Raw genomic sequence first — 23,475 nt, 5'->3', positions numbered from 1 at the left:
TACTTATATCAATGTTACAATCACACAGAGAAACTTTCATTCCATTCCGACAACTCCTTCCGTAGGTGCTTAAATTTTTTTTTAACAAATGTGTTTATATATATATATATATATACACACATACACACACACGTACATATATTACATGCTTGGATGGATGGCTACACAGAGTGACCCATCAATATGTCAGTGGTGCAGACTGAAGGAAGTACATTCATTCTGTAGCTCTACATTTAATCATTGATTACAGATTTTGATACATTTTGGTTTCTTATTTTCTTTTCAAACTAATCTTTTCTGTTCCTCTTAAACTGACATTTACTAGACATAAATTATATCCTTGTAGGGAGAACTATTAAAAGGCTATTTAATGGGCTACTGTATTCACAAACTGTCAGTTCTGTTTTCAAGCACCAGTCAGGATTAATTGTCCCGAGTAAACATCTAGCTCTGGGCAGAACCGTTGACAAGTCCTTTAATAAACACGTCCACCTAATCTCTTTGTTATTGTGGAGTGGTCATTGATTAAATGAAGCCCATTCATCAGACACAAAAGGGGGGGCCGATATCAAGAGGGGACAGAAGCGTTCAGGCTTGAAATTAGTGTCAGGAAGATGGACTCTTTTCCATTTTTATAGGTATACAGTATGTGTAAGTCTGGCCTTAACCTTCATCAATCAGGAACGGAGGGACAGATATATGAGATTTTAGTTTTAACAGCCCTATAGCAATAAGATCCATTATAGCAAAGGTGAAAGCACAAGCTTTTACAGCCAATTGGATTCTAAATGGAGCTGTTTTAAATAAATAGTTCTGTACTGGGGAAAATACAATATCTTGTAGAGCCAACTCCGCTGCCCAGGTAAGACGCTCACCACCCCTATACCCATTACTGTTGATAAAACCAACGATGCCCCTGCAGAAAGAAAATGATATGGCTCAGTAATGGCACTAGCTAGTAAATTATATGAACTCTTGCAGTTCATAGTGATTTTCAAGAACACAGCCCTACAGAGCTGATATGTATTATCGCTGCCAGTGTTTTTGCCCATATGTCAATATATAGGCATTCTGCATACTGTACTTTTAGATTTGGGCATATAGCACCTCTGTAGAGTGGCAGTACAGAAGTGTATTTCTAAGTATACACAACACGTTGTAATGCTGGGACCTTCAAATTGCAGCTTGAGGACCATGTTAGTTATGATGTAACCAGTCTGGACAGGCCCAGACCGTTAAACAATAATGGTCCTCAAAGCTGCGACAGCTGTGGCAGGAGTTTCTTTCATCCCCACAGGGACCGCAGGGATGAAGGAATCCTCTGCCACAGCTGTGACAGCTGTGGCAGAAGTCCAGCATGCTATCCCATTGCTTTCAATGGGGTCAGCGCTGCTGCCAGTCCCATTGAAAGCAGTGGTTTGTGGCAAAACCTGCAGCATGATTTTCGGGGAAGGGCTTGAAATATAAGCCTTTCCCTGAAAATCATCATTAGCTGGTTAAAAAAAAATAAAAAATTTACTTACCTCACCTCTCCGCCACTCAGACGCGCTCTCCGGCTGGCTCCCCTGCATTGTTGTCCAGCATTTTCAGCAGGCGGGGATTTAAAAATTCCCGCCTCCTGAAAGGGGTGTGCTGATTGGCTGAGCGCTCAACCAATTACAGCCAGTGCTTAGCTATTCATTCATGAAGGAAACTCCTGGGGATGAAGGAAACTCCTGCCACAGCTGTCACAGCTGTGGCAGAAGCCTGCGGTCTTCCCCCTATGTTTTCAATGGGGCTAGCACTGCTGCCGCTGGCCCCATTGAAGATGCTGGCAATATCCCAGCGTTTTTCTTGTGCTGCGAGGCAAGTGTTTTAGCTCATTCTCGCAGCGCAAGAGAGAAAAAAAACGCTAGTGGGTAGGGACTGTTTAGATGAGCCGATTTCTGGTTTGAATCAGCGAATGACGTCAGAGTTCGCTCGTGCAATCTGCTTATACAGGCAGATACATTGTTGGTTCGTTCTAACGAGAAGTACTTCACATCCGCTGTATACGTGCCCGAGAAGAACTGAATGATCGGTATTTAAACCAAACAATTAGCGAACAAGCCAGCAATGATTTTTATACCTGCATAAAATGAATGATGAACGAAAAGTGAATAATTTTCATTCATCGTTGGCTGCATTTAGACTGAATGATTACCGCTCACTTTTGCTTCTTTGAATGATTTTTTGAACATTAATCTTTCCGTGTAAAGGGGCCTCTGGGTTTGGTTCATACCAAAGCTTTTCATTTGCATAGTTCAACTTTATCATAGTGCCAGATTCAGCACATAATGAGTTTGAATGCACAAATGGCACAGATGAAGCACATTAACTATAATAGAGAACGTCATGCTTCCATCATGACTGCCAACATTCTACCAGACAAAATAGCGCAGCGTGTCATTTTTTGACATGTTGGGCTGAATTTGCGTTCGACTCTCTGATTGGAGCTTCTGATGAAAATGCGAACATAACTCTAGGCATCATTAAGGGTAGTGTCTACACTAACAACCCTGTACTGCAGTACCAGTAGTGCAGTGTTATTTTTTCCTTTGATGTGTAGTGAATTACAGTAGAAATATCTCAGAAACTTAGTAAAACATAAGTAAAGGAAAAATAATATTGGCTAACAATTATAATTGTTTTAAATTATAACTATGAAAGTAGAAGAAGACTTTAACAACAAATTGTTGTTGACTGAAGCCAGCAAGTTTTATTTTCAGTTGTCAAGCCCAATAACATAAGGGACCCACAAAATAATCTTTTAATGCCTGTCGATAGACAGTTCTAACAAATAACCAGTATCCGTTGTGGTTTTACTGAGCACAACAAAGTAATACCTCTAATATATCTGTCATGTACTCACACAAGTCTACTTAATTCTTAGTAAATCTTTTTCTAATTCTGGATAAACAAGACTGCGACTTCGGTGTCCAGGGAACAAACAATAGTTTAAGATGCCAAGATGCAACAGTAAGTCTTAAAGTTCAGCAAGTGACTTGTGGCGGAATATCATTCAATGTGGAAAAGAATGAGATCACAAGCATATGCTGAAGCTTCTAGGTCTCAATACACATTCGGGAACAGGCCGCCACCTACCAAGTTCTACTTCTATTACTAGTGTCCTTATAATATTGCTATGTGGCAGAGGGGCCTTGGAGCCCCCCAGACACAAGGGACCTGGGTGAGACTGCTATCCTTGCACTCCCTAGAGCTCTGCCCCTAAATGAGATCCACAAGACTTGAATGCTATCGGTACCTCACACTACTCTTTTAATGTTCGGTTCTATAGACTTCAATTCATGTTGATAGACAATGGACTAAATCGTATTTCTCTCAGCATTATTATTGAAAAACGTGTATAGCCAATGGTTAAGTAAAATATTATGTCCTCCAGTATTCAAACCAGGGTCGGCGATTTGAAAAGTCCCACTGCACATAATTAGGACATGATCCACAGAATGACAGATTTATTGCGACAGCTGCTCAGAAGCATTCATCGGCCTTAGAGACTTTTTGTTGAAGCTTAGACATGTATACAAAAGTTTTTAAAAATTAGTTCAAAGAATCCAAAAAGTGATGAATTGTTATTCAAGTGAATAGCCTATGTATGAGTGACAGCTCTATAATACCTTAAACTGTCCTGGCTGTTCCAGATAATATTTGAGAATTAGCTATCCTGTGTGGCACAATTATTGGCCGTTAGATGACTTGTATTTGGTATTTTTCATCATTTTTCCCTCTGCAGGTTTGATATCTAATTGTCTAGTTTTCCCTGATCTAGTGGCTGCAAACAAGCTGCTATGATGTCTACCACAGACTGCACACAGAGTAGAATCTCCATCTCTCAGACACAAAATCAGGAGCAGCATGGATGATATTACAGTAGTACTGAGCAGTGTAACTGTGAATCCAGTAGCCATAAAACAATATTAGCTGCAACAGCATCTGTGAGTGTGTCTCTCTGCTTCTTTCTTACTGGGTTCATATTCTCCCTCCCCTCATTATTGATTTGTATTGGCAGCATGCAATGTGATCTGTCAGTGAGGTGTTAGTCTGTCTTGTCTCTCAAGACAGATTTTAGCAGTATTTGAAAGTGAGTGAATAGTTTAGGAGCGGGAAAAGGAAAGGATCCTGATGAGTGGGGAAAGAAGCATTTTCTCTGGTAAGATATATTACAAGGTTTTTTATATTTGCCTGTACTAATGATTTCTGTAAAGTGTATTGAAGGTACAGCAACCATTTCAGCCATTAAGAAACCACCCGGTGTGTTCTTTTTATGCTTTTTCAGATTGTCTCAATATATTATTTTTAAACTATTGCTGATTGTATGCACAGAATTTTTTTCAGTAAAGCATATCAGCTTCTGGGCTCAACTGATTCCTTATTTGACATGGTTTCCAAATACATAAAAATGGTAATCTTTGGAGAGATTTACAAGCAAAATACCTAAGAATTATGTCCAAAATTTTGCCAAAATTCCCAGTTCCCAGTGTCTGCCAAGCATATTAAAGGGGATGTGCCACAAATGACATGTATCCTATGCAGAGGATAGGTGATACATTTCTGATTGCTAGGAGCTAGAGTTGAGTAAACGTACTCTTCTGAGCTTGATGCTCGTTCGAAGGATTAGCATACTCGATGGTGCTCGTTACTCGAGCAAGCATTACGCCATGTTCGACCCCGCCCCAGTTTTGGCCCCTCCCCACTGTGATGTGTCAGTTTTGACCCCTCCCCACTGCGAGACTGCGCACGTCAACGGTAGTTTGTGACTGGCTTGGCGGAAGAGAGAGAGAGAAGAAAAAAAAACTCCGCAACCGACGAGTCCCATAGAAAATATTGAGTCTCCCATTGAGGTCAATGGGGTTCATTACTCGAATAGAGCTCTCGAATTTTACGAAAAGCTTGACTCGAATTACGAGGACCCAAGCATTTGGGTGCTCACTCATCTCTTCTAGGAGCCTTATTGCTGGAATCCTTACTACTTTTCAAAAAGGGGGCTCATCTCTCTGCACGGCTGCAGTGAGGTGCAGTTTGAATGGAGCAGTGGTCAGCAGTGCATATGCATCACCGCCACTACATTTAAACTCCTCCTCAACAAAGTGATAATTTTTACAGCTGCATCAACAGTTTTATAAAATTTAAAGCAAAAGGAGTGCAGCTAAGAATAATTATTAAGTTCTTCGGAATTATTAAAAATGTGGCTTACTTGTGGCACAAAAATTGGTGTAAATTTAGACGAATCAAAAGGCGGTATGAGGCAGAGAAAAGTGTCTGACCTGCCTGGTTAGTTGCACTAAGTTTCTCATGCTGTCTACATAATTTTGATCAACTTGCCCCACTTTTTTTACAATTTTAAATTAAGAAAACCCTTCTGATCTGTAATCAGCATTATAATTAGGAAATTATAGGGGATGATCGAAAATATGGAAACAGCGTACGAAATACATGCCTTACGTTACAAGGGATTAGAAATCATATTTCAATAAGACATGTAGAGACCAATATTAAGTGGCGGTAATATGACACAGATGCTGATGGGCAGAAGTAAACACCTGCCCTAGCAACAAGGCTCCATTGGTCAGGGGTTTGAGACACTCAGCTGTTACCAGCTGGTTCCCAAAACCACCCAGAGCAGGGCAAGAGGTGAAGTAAACACAAATTTGGTGGGAAAACTCTCAGCCAAGGGGGTGGGGGGTTCAAAAGGGCAGATCAGTACTAATGATTAAAATCTCATGCATTTCGTACAGTGTTTCCATATTTTTGTCTAGCCTCTGTATGTGTACAAATCAGTTAGTTCTTTGTCAGTTCACAGGTTAGTGTTTTTATTACTATATTACGATGATGAGAATTTTTCAGCCTGCTTGTAGTATCAGAAAGATAAAATGTTTTACTTGTTTTCACAATCAGTTTAATATAATATGGTGAAATAACATGTATTCGTATCTGGGGAACATCTATGCGGTTATATCATCACTTTCCATCTGTGTTTCCAGCATTTGCGGCGGCGCTATCACAATGTTTATCTACAAGAATCTCTTTTTGTAGGGGCAGATTTATCAGTGTCTTTATGCTGGTTTTCTAGTTTAAATACACGTAATAAGATCTTTTCACATCCGTTATATTTTCATCCCTCTGTTCCGTCACGGAGTATTCCCGTACGCGTTCGATTCCAAGATGGACTGAACTCGCACAAGAAAAGAAGACGATCCCATCACTTAAATAGATTCATTCACACAAGTGATCTTTCACTTTTGAAGTTTGAAAAATCGCCCCATTTCTTATTCTTGGCTGGGATTAGGACAAGTAATGCGCGGCATCCCGTATATCGGAAGGCGCACTGGCGGGGTATCTGTATGCTGTCCAATGTGCGCTGTACCTAAGAATGTCGGGAGCCACTGCCTGTGTAACTCGCAACTGCCAACATCGGAGGATCAGCAAGGGTTTCTCAACTGTGTGAAACCACCCTTAGGGCGGACTCACTTGAGCTTACATGAAAAATGTACGCATATCTGCACATTTGACTGTAATTTTTGCTCTGCCGGGGACTGTTCACATCAGCACAGGAAACACCCGCGCCATGATTTGAAAGGCTGTGCAACCTAATTAGTGCCAGGTGTTTTCGATTCCTGATAAATTGCGTAGCATATTACGCAATTACGCAGGTATCTGGTGTGCACGCCCACTAGACTCCTTTGGTGTTATATTCTCTTCGGCTGGAGTCACATGAGCGTATGCGTATTTGCGCACACATGAGCATAGTATTTTTGCGGAATGAACAATGCTTTTTTCATGCACGCTCCGGTGTTATTTACTGCACTGCAATACGAATAGAGCCCATTGGTTACAACGAGTTCATTCACAGAGGTGTATTTTTCACGCGTGAAAAAAAATGTAGTACGTTCTATTTTGGTGCGAATTATGCACCGTAATAGCCCACTGAAAACAACGGGTGCGTGTAAATACACAGGAAGCCTGTGTACTCATTGCGTATTTACACACAGAATAATTGGGATTTTGTGCATTCTGATTAAGTGCACAAATACGCTACAAATCTACATGTGTAAAAGAACAGCCAACACGCAGAAACACGCAAGTTATCGGCGTGTTTAGACCTGCGCAATTTTGCAGAAAAAACAACACACCGGTGATTAATTAGCCTTAATGTCCTTTTAACCCGGGGCGCGGCTGTGTGCCGCTCTCATGTAAACAGTCACAGTCTGTGCAAAAAGTACAGTAAAATGCACAAATATTTGCGTGATAGCACGACATTCATGGTACAGAATTGTCATGCCATCGGCTTCACAGAGTTCAGATCTGCGCTAGGGACTCCGTTATAAGAGCAGGAAAACAGAATTCCCTGGATGAATGGATCCGTCCCATAATGGAACCAAACTGTGCCGAGTGGACCCTGGGAAGCTCTGAAGGGAGCCGACGATGCAGATAGCACTGATTCCTCTGCACTCTGACAGCCCTTCAGATGTTTGTAGATAGTTATTAAGTCTTCTCTCAGCCTTCTCTTCTGCTAAACATTCCCAGATTCTTTAACCGTTCTTCATAGCACATGATTTGCAGACCGCTCACCATCTTGGTAACTCTTCTCTGAACTTGCTCCAGTTTGTCTATGTCTTTTTTAAAGTGGGGTGCCCAGAACTGGACGCAGTATTCCAGATCAGGTCTGACTAAGGAAGAGTAGAGGGGGATAATTATCTCACGTGATCTAGACTCTATGCTTCTCTTCATACGTACAGGAATTGTGTTTGCCTTTTTGGCTGCGGCATCACACTGTTGACTCATGTTCAGTCTATGATCTATTGGTATACCCAAGTCTTTTTCACATGTGCTGCTGCTTAACCCAATTCCTCCCATTCGGTATGTGCTTTTTTAATCTTTGTTGTCCAGATGTAAGACTTTGCATCTCTCCTTGTTAAATAAATACCATTCTGTTAGTCACTGCCCACTGTTCAAGCTTTTCTAGATCTTTTTGAATACTCTCTCTCTTCTCTAGTATTAGCTATTGCTCCTAGATTTGTGCCAAACCGTTTCCCCTTCAATTCCCCCCTCGATATCATTTATAAAAAATGTTGAACACTGGTCTCAGGGCAGAGCCTTTTGGTATCCCACTTAAGACATTCTTCCACTTGGATGTGCAGCCATCTATGACCACTCTTTGAGTACGATCACTCAGCCAGTTGTGAATCCACCTAACAGTTGCCTTGTTAATCCCAGATTTGGTTATATTTTCAAAGATAGACTAGAAGCAATGGTATGAAACTGAGACAGAGGAGATAGAGATTGGATATTAGACAGTGGGGGTGATCAATGAGTGGAACAGGTTACCACAGATGGTGGTGAGTTCCCCTTCAATGGAAGTGTTCAAACAAAGGCTGGGCAGACATCTGTCTGGGATGATTTAGTGAATCCTGCACTGAGCAGGGGGTTGGACCCAATGACCCTGGAGGTCCCTTCCAACTCTACCATTCTAGGATTCTATGTGATTAGAGCCCATGTCATCAGCAAAATGGGAAACAAAGATGTTATATATTTCTTAGCGTCATGGACTTTGGACAGTTGGGGCTGTTGGTGTTGAGAGAATGTAAGAATAATATTTTGCACTGAAGGAAATGAGTTGGACAGGCAGACGTGTGCTGGAAAAGGGCAGCTGGCAGCAATATCTGTCTGACACTAATAAATTTCCAGTAGCTGTACGGTCTTCAATTCACAAAGTCACAAAGCTGCTATCTGACTTATCCAGGAGGACGGCAGCTTGTAAAAGCATCATGTGAAATCTTTGAAGTTGTTGAGTTTTATGACACGTTTTCTAATCCAGTTTATGGATTCCGTCAGCAGCGGGCGGCCATTGTCATTCTTGTTAGAAACAAATAAAACAACGCACGGAAATGTTGAAGGGACTTTCTATTTATTGAACCTTTAGTAAATTGATGGTTCTCCATTTCCCATTTATTTCTATATGTCTGACATGGATATTTTCATGGTTGCAACTCTTCTATATTAACCCATCGTCGCATTGCAAGAGCCGTAACTCGTTGGCAGACGTATGAGGGCTTGTTTTATTTGGGTTGAATCTCCATCGGTGTATTCTAAGACCCATAGCACTGTTGTCTTTCCAGCAATAGAGCTCTGTGGGGGCTTCTTTTTTGCAGGTAGAGTTGTAGTTTTTACTGGTGCAATTTTGGCGATCATATGATTTTTTGTTGCATTTTTTTGGAAGGCAAATGAAAAAAATATAGCAATTCTGGCATTAGTTTTTAAAATAATTTTTACAACGTTCACTGTGCTCCATAAATAAAATATTTTCATTGCTTGGGTTGTACCAAACACGTTAATACCTATTAACATCTGCTGCTTTTAAAAAAATATTTAGTATTATATCCATTGAAAAAAGGGTTTTCATGGGGAAGAATTTGTATTTTTTTAAGTAAATCAACAATGGGATATGAATGGTACTTCCAAAAACATGTCCAGTTTACTTCCATATGCCTTTTTTATTCAATTCCATGTAGAATCTTACAGGTAAAGGCACTGCATGCTCTGTCAGATGCTATATTACAGAGGTATTGCATCTTGGGGAGAATATCACCGCAGTGCCATATATGGGCACCACATAGCGGCACATGGAATGCCTATCATTCTGTAGTACAGCGCTGCAGATACTCTAAGTGCCAGTGTGTCCCAGGTCAGCAGCCAGCCCTCCATCCCCAACTATGGAAATGTAAAGAAAGATACCACCCCAACCATCCACGAGCTCAGAGCCTGAATGCAAGTATTGCACAGCTTCTTGCAAAAGAAATACTGACCTTCAGGCTAGTTGACACAGATGCCTTCCGCAATGTGATGCTCCATGCTAACCCACAGTACCACATGCATTGCCGCCATTTCTTTGTCTAAAAAGCCATCCCTGACCTGCACCGCCATGTGAGTGATGATGCACCCCTGGTGTTGAAGAACGCTGTCACTGGCAGGGTGCACCTAACCATGGACACATGGTCCAGCAAGCATGGCTAGGAGTGTTACATATCATTAGCAGCACACTGGGTCAATGTCCTGCAGGGGGGAACACGAAGCCAAAAGCGGTGGTCCATACTTCATGGTACCCCCAAGAGTTCTGGGATATTCATCCATGTCTGTCCCCTCCTCACCCCCCTCCTCCTTCTCTTCCTTCACCTCTTTATACCACCTTTCAACACTCTTCACATCGGCACAGAAATCATAATGTGACGAACGTATGCACAAATACGCTTACCGCAACGGAGTGTATTTGCGCATGAACAAGTTATGTCTTCATATTTTTTACATTCAAACTCAGTGTTATTATGTGTGCAAAAAAAGCTGAAAAATAGGGCAGGTTTCACTTTGTCACATATTATCGGCGCAATTTTCATGCGCACAAAAACCTCCACAAACACATTCGCCTGTTTAAGCCTTTGCATCCAGTGCTGGAAAATGCCAGGGGGCTCTGCTCACATTTTCGGCATTCACACTCAACTGGATCTTGTCTGTCGGAGGTGCAGCGAGAGTTCGGACTACCACCCAACCTTCCAATCTGTGTATACCTACACGGTGAAATTCCACATTGCATATGTTTCAGAGGCTAAGCCAGCAGCAGAGAGCGATCATGGAGCACCAGTTGGTGGATGCCATTACCTGACGCTGTATAGAGGTTGGTCACTTGACGCCTTTGGAGTGGCTGCAGAGCAGATACATGTGTGTTGTTTTAGCCTGCTTTGAGGAAGCGAAGAAAATGATCAGTTGTAATGACGCACTAATCAGTAAGACCATCTCTGTTGCCCTGTGGCATCTCTTCCAGCAGGCTGACTTCAGGGACAATAATGTGTTGTCACAGGAGGAGGAAGGCATACCATTCTCTCAACTGTCTGGCCTGTACGCCCTTACTCAACACTGCAGGGAGGGTGGTTTTGGGCAAGAAATGGGGGCACATTATCCAACATTTTTCTCCACAAGTGAGAAAACTATAAAGAAGAAGGAAAAGGAGGGGGGTAGTATAGGACCAGAGGCAAGAGAGGGGGCTATGCAACATTCCTTCCATTCATCACTAACCCCAGCTATTCTACGTGGATAGCAGGACCAGCCAGAAGACATTCTTAGGCCTGACACCAAGGAATGTAGGCCATCACCCTTAGGCACTTTGAGGTATATGAGTGCTTTTATGCTGCAGTGCTTGCAGAAGGACCATCGCATAACCCACACCAAAACATCAATCATTACTGGGTGACCATCCTCCTTGATCCTCGCTATAAGGACAAAATGACAAATTTTATTCTGACAGTGGAGAGGAACCTCAAAATGCAGCACTATCAGGACAGACTTTTAAATAGCTTGAGCAGAGCATTTCCCCATGGCCGTGGGTATACATCCACAGTCAATTGCAGCTCTGCGGCTCATAATGGATGAGCAGTAGGCTGCTGGAGCAGCACCACCACCAGTGGCAGGGGAAGTCTAACAGAGGTGTGGCATAGCTTTTCAGCTTGTTGCAGCATGCATAAAAAGCATAGGGCAGGACTGACAGTCACTGGCAGCGCTTATCCATGATGGTCCAAAAGTATGTCAGCTCCCACATGGATATACTCAGACATGGCATTGGCCCCTTTGACTTCTGGGTGTCTAAGCTGGATGAGTAGCTGAGGCTTGAACATGCTTTAGAGGTGCTTGCCTGCCCCGCTGCCAGTGTGCTATCAAAAAGGGTGTTTAGCACAGCTGGTGGTGTGATAACTGACAGCTATATCCACCTATCCACAGACAAGGTGGATCGCCAGGTGTGGATTTCACTTGACTTCTGCACCCCCATGGCAGATTCCACTGATTAGTTGGCCTGCTGGCAATTCTTACTCTGAACATAGATTTCTATCAATACCACAATCCACCCTTGAGGTGCTGTTGCTGGTGGTGCTGCTTTTATTCTCCTGCTTCCACCATGTTTCCTCCTCCTACTTCCCCCCAAATTAAAAAATATGTCAGTATGAAAATACGCAGCTAAAGCTCTCATGTGTCCACAAAAAGGACACTGTGCCCTCAAGGTGCTGCTGCTGGTGGGACTGCTGCCCTCCTTCTCCTGCTTCCTCTCTTTCCTTTTCCTCTTGCCAAAACAACATTTTCTGAAGCACAAGAAACATCTGTAGCTCTACAACTATTCATTGGAGAAGGCCCGTGCTCAGGTGTTCTGTTCACCTGATAAAATTTGTCCTTTGCAAACTTTATGGTATTGCCCACCTGCTGTCTTTCTTGGTGCAATTTTTGATCGTAGTTGATCTCCTGCTTAGTTCTGCATTGGTACCCATTGGTTACGATCTGTATGCTCAGGCACTCTCAGTACTTTCACATTCTGTAATGATGACACAGTTTGTAAGTTGTGAATGCGCACTCTTCAGTAACTGGCAGTGGGGCATTATGGGTGATGTAGTTTTTGCACTCCACGGTGTCCTTTTAAAAATAAAGAAGATCAATCCTTCGGAACGACTCTGATATTATGGAAGGTTTGACTGTTATACCTTCGATTACTAATTTGAAAGATCACCTGGTTCACAGCCATATCGATCCTACAGAGAATATCATTAGGGCTCAGTTACATGGGCGCAGCGTGTTACTGCAGCCAGCAGACGGCCGTACCTGAAGACGGACGTCTCTCTGCTGCGCTGGGATGAAGGACATGTGACCCGATTCATTGCAGGTCATGTGTTCTTTCATCAGGGCTGGAGAGAGACGGCCGTCTTCAGGTACGGCCGTCTTCTAACTGTCAGTCACACGGGTGCCGATGTGCCCGTGTGACTGAGCCCTCACTTCGCGTGATAGTCAGAAGGTACCTATAAGTGTGGGCATTGTAGAGCATATGGCTATGTCTTTAAGAGTATGGTACGGACGTGCTGCATGAGACAGCAGTTCAATATTAGAGAATTCCTTAATTGTCACACTATAAATATTATATACATGGTCACATGCCCCTGCCCTAAAAATTATATAGGAAAACCACCTAGCAATTTAAGCGCAAAATTCTTGGTCACGTAAGTAATATTTTGCAATGGCTAAGGACGCCTTTGACCTCTCATGTACGGGAATATCATAATGGGCATCCTGGTAGCTTGAAGTTTCGAGGAGTTGAGCATTTGAGAAATAATGAACGTTGGGGTGATGTTGATCGTAGATTCAGGGTGGGTAGTTTGTGTCCGAAGGGATTGAATAAGATGCTCTCCTTTGCTTCTCTCATATAGTCTTTAAGACGTGGGTGAATCCCTCTTTGGAGATTACCAATAAAATTACGGAGTAGCTAGTTATGTTTTTGAGGATTTAGCTCAGTGATTATTGTATTAGGTTTAATCTGCCGGCTAAGAAGATTTATGCCAATGGATATTATTATTGGCATGTGGTTTTAGGCGGAATATCTGATTGTATTAATCTATGGATTGGAGATTATCAGTACTTTTTTCAACATGTATTGATTTGAGGCTGATATATGATTGTGTGCGTCTGCCCTGCACTTCGGTCTGACTTTGTTCCTTTTCCGTTCTGAATTAAAGCTGTCTGCTGAGTGATTAAGCAGCCTATAAACGGGCCAGAGCGAGTTGGCTGTTGTGATCGCTGGTTTCAGGCAGTCATATACAGCTGGTCTGATGCACATGTGCGCTGTGGATCAGTGACGTCATGCGGTGGGCAGGTCAGCTGTCAGTATCTGGCCGGCGCATACGTGCTGTGAAGGTGTGGTGTTTACGGGAGGTGGGTTGGCTATTTTGTACAGTTCAACTTGCGATTGGCATGGACCACCTGGGCTACAGGAAGTCGGTGGATATTTGGGCTTATATGCTCGGCATACACATTGTTACCAGTTTATTACTAATTTGCCTATATTGGTTATTAGTTTTCCAGCCCCTAACCCCTTCTCTATGTCATTTCGTGAATGGGCAGCATATCTGGATTTATATTAACGTCAATCACGTATTGAAATTGGATTTACATGTTATTATCATCCCGAAGACTGTTTTTAATATAGGTGTAATAAAAGATGAGTTTTAGATTCTCCTACGGTATATAATACATTTATCATCTGGGAGCATTGTAGCTGTGTAGATAGCTGATTTTGTTGCCTTTTAGCTGCTATTGGACTATGTATGTTCACAAGTGTAGCAACAGACAATCATTACTTCTTTTATCTAATATCCTTCTGCTATCTCATTGAAGCATATCCATTATCACAAGGTGCTTTTAAATGGAATGGTTATCGTTCAAAACATCGTTCAAATGAGCAAAAATACACTGAACGATCCTGAATGATCCACATCAGCAAGTCAATGACGAATTCGCCTGTCTAAACAGGCTGCACGAGAGCAAACGAGTTAGCAATGACATCACTGTCTCGTTCGCTGATGCAAATGACAATAGTTCTGTCTTTAGCTATGACATTACTATTCTTAATACAAATCCTTGTCTTGAAAATCTATATGTCATTTGTATCTAAATATTTCCCATGTAGCAACAGTGAAATTGCACTGAATGTAAAGTTATGTTCACATCAATGTTATGGTCTCCATTTTCTTGCAGCAGGAAAATGGAATCCACTGGTCAAATGGAACCATCCTATGATGGAACTGAATGGCACTCATTGATTATAATGGAGTCCATTCGGTTTCCATCCAGCTATCCGGTATTTTCCTCACCAAAATAGTGTAGCATGCTGCAGTATTGCTTCCAGAGTTAGGGCGGATACCCACTGTAGTTATTTTCTCCACTGTGCTGCGAGAGGAAGTGAAAACTCTCACCTCGCAGTGCACAAAAAAAACAGGGATGACGCCGGGATATCGCCAGTCTTTTCAATGGGCCAGCAGCAGCAGTGCTAGCCCCATTGAAAAGATGCGGAGAATACCGCGGACTTCTGCCACAGCTGTGACAGCTGTGGCAGAAGTGCAGCATGCTATCCCATTGCTTTTAATGGGATCGGCGCTGCTGCCAGTCCCATTGAAAGCAGTGTTTTTGGCAAACCCTGCAGTATGATTTTCGGGGAAGGGCTTGAAATATAAGCCCTTCCCTGAAAATCATCAATAAGTGGTAAAAAAAAGTTTTAAAAAATTACTCACCTCTCCGCCGCTCAGACGCGTCCTTCAGCTGGCTCCCGGACACTGCTGTCCAGCACTTTCAGGGCTGTGCTGATTAGCTGAGCGCTCAGCCAATAACAGCTAGTGCTTAGCTATTGGCTGAGTGCTCAGCCAATTACAGATACTGCTTAGCTATTCATTCATGAATAGCAATATCTTAGCTATTATCTATCTTAGCTAAATATCGCCAGTGGGTGTCCGCCCTTATAGTGGAAATCACTGATGGAACTGAACTTCTGATGCTAATGTGAACATAGCCTTAGATTTAGTACATATGGACAGTAAACAGTTTTCAAGTAATGTTGATGTCAAAGATGAGCAAAAGAGAAGAATCTGTGGCAGCAAGCAGCGATGCAGTAAAAACTTCTTCCTTTATTTCTCCATACACAAACGACGTTAAAGGAAGAAGTTTTTACTGCATCGCTGCTTGCTGCCACAGATTCTTCTCTTTTGCTTGCACTACTTTGGGGTCTCAGGATCCGGATCCCTTTTGTGGCGTGCACAAGGTTGGTCCCACCCTGTGGGTTGAGTGGAGTAGTGCTGCCCTGAATTGTATTAGATGTCAAAGATGAGAACATTGTCATTAACAATATAACTTTGCTATGTACAATCAGTCCACTAATGTCAAATCTCTTTAGAACAAATTGTGGTTTTTCAGTATGGGCTAGTAAATTAATAGAAACTAACTTTCTGTGGTCTGTTTTTTAGGATTGATTGGCAATGTAAGTTCAGAGAAATCTGACCGCCTGGAAATAAACATGGTTCATGGAGTTGACAGCTACAATGTAGACCGTGAATATAAAACCACATCAACGCAATCACTATCTAAAGACTCCCTCAGAAACAAAAGAATACAAGACTACAATATTGAAATTGAAGGAAACCAAAGTCCTATAGCCCCCAAGCCAACGACAGGCCAACATACATCGGTGAACGCGTATCCGTTTGGTACCAGACTTCCTAATGCTGCGTTGGAAGGAAAACTTCACAGTAGTGAAGACCTTGAATGGTTTTCAGGTGATTCCACTATAAGAAAATCAGAAACATCTAAACCGCTGTATTCAACATTAGAAGCCCAGCTATCAGATGATTTCTTCTTCCCAACAATAGAAAATCCAACATCAGTACAAGAAGCTGATAGAAGAGTGAATGAAAGTGTAAATCTATATAGCAACTTTCAGGAACGCCAAGGCAGAGAGAAGACTTTCTCTGAAAAGTTGGCATTGTCTTTAAAAGCAAAAGAGTCATTTACATCCCAAAATGTTAACGCATCAGTAACAAAGGTTCCTGATATTATCTCTAGAGAACTGGATTCCGATGCGCTGAATACACTTCCACTTTCCAATCACAATAACCATCTTGAGAGTGAAACAATGGAGACTATCCAAAATATTTCTCACCCAACAATTCGCACAAGTAACCTGCAAGAGTTAGACAAAAGGAGTCAAGGTGTAACTCTGCCAACTCCACTATCACCAAAAAGTACAAACCCTCCATCATCATCTATACACAATGCTGTAACTGACAGAGAAAGTCAAGTCTCAAACAATGAAGTAGAGGTCACAAATTCTAATGAAGCCTTGCATAGAACTGAGATGGTGACTGAAATGAGCAAAGTTTGGATTACGTCTACGGAACATATCAACTCAATTCTGGAAACGGACCACACCTCCGTTCCAAGTTCAGTCATTCTAAACACAAGTCCCGATATGACTGTAGAGCCCAGTGTGGGAATTGTGAGTCGAACATCAAAATCTCATTTGAATTTTAACCCAACACTACCAGCCTCGGCTTTAACTGGAGAGGAATATTCTCCAGAATTTGTAGGTAACCTGATAACTGAACCAACAAAGCTTGTGAAGGAATCAAGCATTTCACCTTCGAATGACATTTTGGACAAAATGAATTATGGAGCAGAACAAAATAAGAATTCAAAAAACAGTTCTCTTTTCTCGTCTACTGTTGACCCGCGGACTAATTTTCTTCATTCACTGTTGGAGTCCACAGAAGCCAGTGATTTGGAAAAAACAATATCTCTTGAGAAGGAAAGTGAAGCGGGAAGTGGTGGGGAAGACGGTGCTCAGTGGTTGATTGAAGATCACAGTGCGCAAGGTACATTCTGTATTTTACCTTATTTATTTACTGCTTATCTTCTGCTGTTTTTACACAAATGCATTGAAAAAGCAGAACAAGCGTGTCCAAGGCAGGGATGTCAGAATGCACTCCTGCACCCTCGGTCCCTGACGTTCGGCAAAATAGTTGTCAAATGGAGATTCACTTGATTACTTGCCTCATGTTCCCCCAGCTTCCCCACCAATCACAAGCATTCTTTTTACCTCCACTCTCATTTCCTAAACATATGTAAAGTTCTCCAATAAGTTGCCAGCTGGCCACATACCACGCATCTAGTCCACCAGCTCCTGCAGGTACTCTGCAAGCTCCATCTCTTACCTTTTCCATAGATATGGCTGACCAAAGCTTCTTTTTTTATAAGTCACTGTCCTCCACAGGAAATGCTGATATGGTACAGTGACCAAATGTCACAGTCAAAGTCTATTTCTTGTGACAAGCACTCCTTCACCACTAAAAAGGAATGTGTATCATATCCATTCATCTACAGGAATATCAGCAGCTTGGGAATAGCGTCCAATTTATTGTCCTAAATTCAAAGGCAGGGCAATGTTTCCAATACGTTACTTTTGCCCTACCATCCCCATTGCCCCATCCCAGGGGGTGGCAGGGCAAAACTACACCTCATCCTCATCCTGTCACAGTAGATATTATTTGCTGATTAATTGCTTCATTTTGTTTACTTGCAAACCATGGGGGAAATTTACTGAGCTCAGCATTCCCGCCACCGGGCTTAGTATAATTCACCCGAGCAATTAGCGTGCTGAATACATGAAGAGGCGCACGCCCGACACCTCTGCGCGCCTTCACAGAAATGTTCGGCCAGGTGTAAATCTCTGATATAATTTATGCTAGTTTCTGGTGTAAATTACTGTATATACTCGAGTATAAGCCTAGTTTTTCAGCACATTTTTTATTGTGCTGAAAAAGCCTCCTCGGCTTATACTCGAGTCAGGGAAGGCTTAAAAAAAAAAAAAACCTCCATACTCACCTCCCAGCCGGCATCTGTGTCTCCGGCGGTGGTGCGGCAGCTGTCATCTCCCGCTGTACTCTTTGTTGGGCTCTGTCATTCCCCGCCGTCAGCGCTGTGTAAGTAAGAGCTGTGATGGGATCAAGCGTCAGCCAATCACAGCCGGTGCTCAACCATTCACAGCCAATCAAGCTGCTTTAGAATTTTTCCCGCTGTAATCTCCCTGCTCTGTTTTCAAATCCTACGCCATTAGCGCTGTGTAAGTAAGAGCTGTGATTGGATCGAGCGCCGGCCAATCACAGCCGGTGCTTGATCATTCACAGCCAATCCAGCTGCTTTAGAATTCTCCCTGCTCGGTTTTCAAATCCCCTGCCGTCAGTGTTGTGTAAGTAAGCGCTGTGATTGGATCAAGTGCCAGCTGTGATTGGCTGGCGCTCAATCCAATCATAGCACTTACTTACACAGCACTGACAGAGCCGAGCAGAGAGGACGGCGGGAATGACAGCCCTGAGAATTCAAGCAGCTTGTCGCACAGACACATACGCCGGCTGGGAGGTGAGTATTGCATTTTTTCTTTACCTAGTATATACTCGAGTATAGCTCAGCTTATACTCGAGTCAATAAGTAGTACCAGTTTTTTGTGGTGGAACTTATTGACTCGGCTTATACTCGGGTCGGGTAATACTCGAGTATATACGGTATACATAAATCTGTCAGTCTAGGGCGGCCTGACAAGCCCCACCTTCTTTTCAAAAAAGTAGCAGGGTCGCTGCAGAAGACTGAAAAGTCGCAAAATTTTTGCGCAAGCGGCCTTTGAGCAATATTTTGCCAGAAAACTGGTGTAAAGCCTTCTTAAATGTCCCCCTATATTTTTTTGTATAATGTTGCTTTCGCTTGGATGCCAAACAATGAAGTCAGCAATGGAAAATAAGGGTTTGTTAGGAATGACATGTTGAATGAAATCCGCCTTAGGAGATAAATGAATCATAGTGGAAACTTTATGCTTTCTGCGTATCACTGCCATGCTGGTCATATAACTCATTAACCAGAATAATAAACATATAAACAACAGTTTCATGGCCATTGAGGGAGTGCGTACATCCAAAGTATTCCAAGAGATGTTATTTTATAATATATATCGGTTCTAATGTACTTGGAGATTAAAAAAGAAAAGTATTTTATAGTTTTTTTATTATATGCATGTTCTTATGGGAATTAGCCATAACGTCCAGGATGGTTAACTAAACAAGAATCCTTCAACTCTGGAACCCAATTAACCTTCTCCTGCACCATTCTCCTCTCCGGCAGTAAATACATTTAGTACTCGGAGTCTACCGGTGGATCCATATGTCCAGGTGACAATGTTTCCATAGCAACCATAGCTATTCTCTTTGCTCTTTGCCAATCAAAAAGGGAGAACTTCGCAGCTGCGTTCTGTTAATGAGGCCCAGCGAGCCCATTCCAAGACCGCCGTAAATTTAATAAGGGTTGTATACTCCCTGTAAATATTCCCAAAATAACTACTTCATTTTTTTACCGCAAGTCTTGACATTTATGGCATTTGCTTCTGTTAGTTGATTATTAGTAGCGAGATTTACAACACAAGCCCACTGATATGACATATTTGGCAAAACTATACTACAACGCAGTAATGGCCGAGCCAAACGCCCGCTCCTTCAGAATAAATTATTCATACATGGACATTTCTCCTAAACTTAGTAACTAACGCCAAATGTTCTGAGCCAGTGCAAAGATCATATGCAAAATTATGTCTCGGTTGCCTAAACTAACATGAGGGAAGTGGTTTAAGAATCTGATGACAGGCGCAAATCTCCAAAGTGAAGTAGCATTAGGAGTATAATTAGTCTTCTTTATTGTATAAACATTAACAACCAGCAGAATAACGCATTTCGAGGCGATCTGGAGCTCCGACACGCCCCCTACTGGTGGTATTTCATGATGTTCGCCAATAGGCACAACCAAGTATTCAATCAGTAGCCAGTCGTGTCCTATCCCAGCATAACTGATAGAGTCTTTGCCTTGACACACGTTTTTTGCCGGTTCTTAACTTTTACACAATAAAGAATACTATTTATATTTTAACACTCTTTCAGGGAATTGCGCCTGGCGCCAAATTTTTAACCATGTCCCATATGCTGCATGACGTGTTATTTATTAGGCTGGCAGCACCTCCGCACATGCACGTCCACCACTAATAAATCGCGGACGTCCATCCTTAGCCAACTGAGAAACACCAACACGCTGTTTATCCATCTTTCTCTTTTTTCCGCATTCACATTAATATAACATGATGGCGCTCTACTACTATTGGACAACAACTTAATTTCCGGAGTAGATTAGCACCATTTATGCAGCAAGCTAGAATCAACATCATATACAATTGGTATTGGGAATATATGTATACGGGTGAGTACCATATAATCCAAGAAATGTCAACTGATATCGCAGCTGCAAAGATGCAGTTTTTATGCAAATGGGATGCTTATTTGCATTGCAGCACTTGTGATTTTCTCATATGGGAATAAGATAAATTGCATCGCACTCGCATGAAACTCACATACATGGCAGCCCATCTTGTCTCTTTAGCTCCCGTAGGAAAGAATTGGCAATTTCGCCCACAAATATGACATGTGCAGCATCCAAGGAGCAGGCCCACAGCCGAGGAGACAGCAGGGTACATAAGGGCCTTGTCACGGTGGCGCTACCATCTCCTCCCCTGGGGGTAACTTGAGACCTGTCCAAGTTACTACTGGGGGAGGTCACAGGGAACATGCAACCAGAGTCTCCCTGCAATCTTCTTATCACTTGTGATGGCATTGTTCCGTCCTCTGAGTGAATCTCAGTGAAGTAAATAACTGTCAACACACAGGGATACTTTCTGGACAAACCAGGAGCGGTCGGTAATGTCCGTTTACTGTAACTTCAGCAAAGTTTCAACGCACAACATTTGTCAGGCACGAATTACACTGCTAGAAGGTGGTGTGTCAGGGAGGACTCTCAGGGTAATCCGGACAATCCACAGTCCCAGTTATCTGTGGGATCCCGCTCTTTCTCTCTCCAACACTCTACCGGTCAACACTCTTGCTTCTGGTGCCTTTCTTTTTTCAGTAGCAGTCCTTCTCTCTCTCAGTGCTTAGTGGTAGCACTGGCACATCCTGAGTAGGGTAGGCCCAGTCCAAGCAAAAGGGAATTGCTCAGCTTCTTCCATTCTTCGTACACAGACTGATCAATGCCTTTGTGGTTCACTCGCTTGCAGACGGGTTAACTGAATCCTTCTCTTTGCAAGCACTCCACCAAGAAGAACACTATGACAACTCTCTTCTCCTTGCACATTGCACACACATATATATTACAAGGTCACATGACATACAACAAGATTCATTTTCCAGACATAACCCATTAAGTGCTGCAGAGATGCACTACACATACCAAATGCACGCTACAATTAAGACACTAACGGGACAATGGCACACGATAGACATATAACATTATAGAGCGCCCCCGCTGGTTCTGGGCCACTACACATGCTGCAATTCTTCTATGACGTCGCTTCTTTCCAAGCACCATGAGAGAAAAAGCATATGGTTTATTGTCACATGCGATTTCTGTATATTTCACAACGCAGAGAAATCAGCAGGGAAAACATCTGTGTAAAGCCTCCCTCACACAGGCGTTTGCAGAAGCGCAGCGTTTTTAATGCTGCGTTTACTGCAGATTCAGCGCAGTTTCAGCAGCGCATTATACCAGCGTTTTGGCTGCATTTTCAGCACAGCTGAAAACGCAGCCAAGGATGCTAAAAAAAACAATACTCACCTGGCAGGTGCTGTCGGGGTCACGGCGCTGCTCTCTGGACCTCCATGCAGTCTGCCGGCACTTGGCAAGCTGTCAGAGGTTTTTTTGCTAGTGACGGGGATTGGAAATCCCCGCCTCCAGCAACAGATTGCTCTCATTGGCTGAGTCGGCTGAGTGACAGCCCACTCAGCCAATCACAACCACCACTTGATGCTCCAATCCCAGCCTCTGATAATAAGCCTAGTCCCCGAACAATTGCGCTCCGGGACGAATTAGTCTGCAAAGCCTTTTCAATCATGACAGTGCAGTAAGCATAGCAACTTGCGCTAAAAATGCACACAGTAGCGTGACCTTCACGGTGCAAGAAGACACGCTAGGTGCATTTACACCAGGCATGTGCAATATCGGTCAAACAAACTTGAACAAAGGCACAATTTTTATGCATATGTGATGCACTTTACAAGAACATCTCATTGGTGCACTTGAAATTTTTGTACACGTGAAGATCATCCATTATTCCCTTCCTTTGCATCTTCTTGCATCGCTGCAAAGGAAAAACTGCAATGTAATGTAAATGCACTCATTAAAGACAATGGGTTCTTTTCACGTGCATCTCGCAATGCACAGAAATCGCCCAATTAAATACACCCTAAGCCAGAAATGTTCTCTACGTTTCCCCAGAGTGAGCTGTGTAGTCTTGTCTGGGTCTACTATATATTAGGACAAGTACTAAGGGTGCCCTCTGTAGCCATGTCTGGTCGCTATATATTAGGACAACTAGTAAGGGTGCCCTGTGTAGTCATGTCTGGTCCCTATATATTAGGACAAGTACTAAGGGTGCACTGTGTAGCCATGTCTGGTCCCTATGTATTAGGACAAGTACTAAGGGTGCCCTCTGTAGCCATGTCTGGTCCCCTATATATTAGGACAAGTACTAAGGGAACCCTGTGTAGGCATGTCTGGGTCTCTATATATTAGGACAAGTACTAAGGGTGCCCTGTGTAGCCATGTCTGGGTCTCTATATATTAGGACAAGTACTAAGGGTGCACTGTGTAGCCATGTATGGGTCTCTATATATTAGGACAAGTACTAAGGGTGCACTGTGTAGTCTGGGTCCCCTATATATTAGGACAAGTACTTAGGGTGCCCTGTGTAGTCATGTCTGGGTCTCTATATATTAGGACAGGTACTAAGGGTGCCCTGTGTAGCCATGTCTGGGTCTCTATATATTAGGACAAGTACTAAGGGTGCACTGTGTAGTCTGGGTCCCCTACATATTAGGACAAGTACTAAGGGTGCCCTGTGTAGCAATGTCTGGGTCTCTATATATTAGGACAAGTACCAAGGGTGCCCTCTGTACCCATGTCTGGGTCCCTATATATTAGGACAAGTACTAAGGGTGCGCTGTGTAATCATGT

The 23,475-nt window shown here is 42.7% G+C and overlaps 1 protein-coding gene across 1 annotated transcript in view; it reads left to right on the top strand.

Moving 5' to 3' along the window:
• Positions 1 to 23,475, top strand: part of NCAN (neurocan) — a 238,339-nt gene that overhangs the window by 143,608 nt on the left and 71,256 nt on the right. Inside the window, exon 7 of the mRNA XM_066604529.1 lies at positions 15,852 to 17,255. Within this exon, the coding sequence (XP_066460626.1) occupies positions 15,852 to 17,255 (1,404 nt within the window). The remainder of the gene's footprint in view (positions 1 to 15,851; positions 17,256 to 23,475) is intronic.

This window comes from Eleutherodactylus coqui, chromosome 5 (genome assembly GCF_035609145.1).
Source record: "Eleutherodactylus coqui strain aEleCoq1 chromosome 5, aEleCoq1.hap1, whole genome shotgun sequence".
NCBI classification, from domain to species: domain Eukaryota; kingdom Metazoa; phylum Chordata; class Amphibia; order Anura; family Eleutherodactylidae; genus Eleutherodactylus; species Eleutherodactylus coqui.
This window is presented reverse-complemented; position numbering and strand designations above follow the sequence as displayed.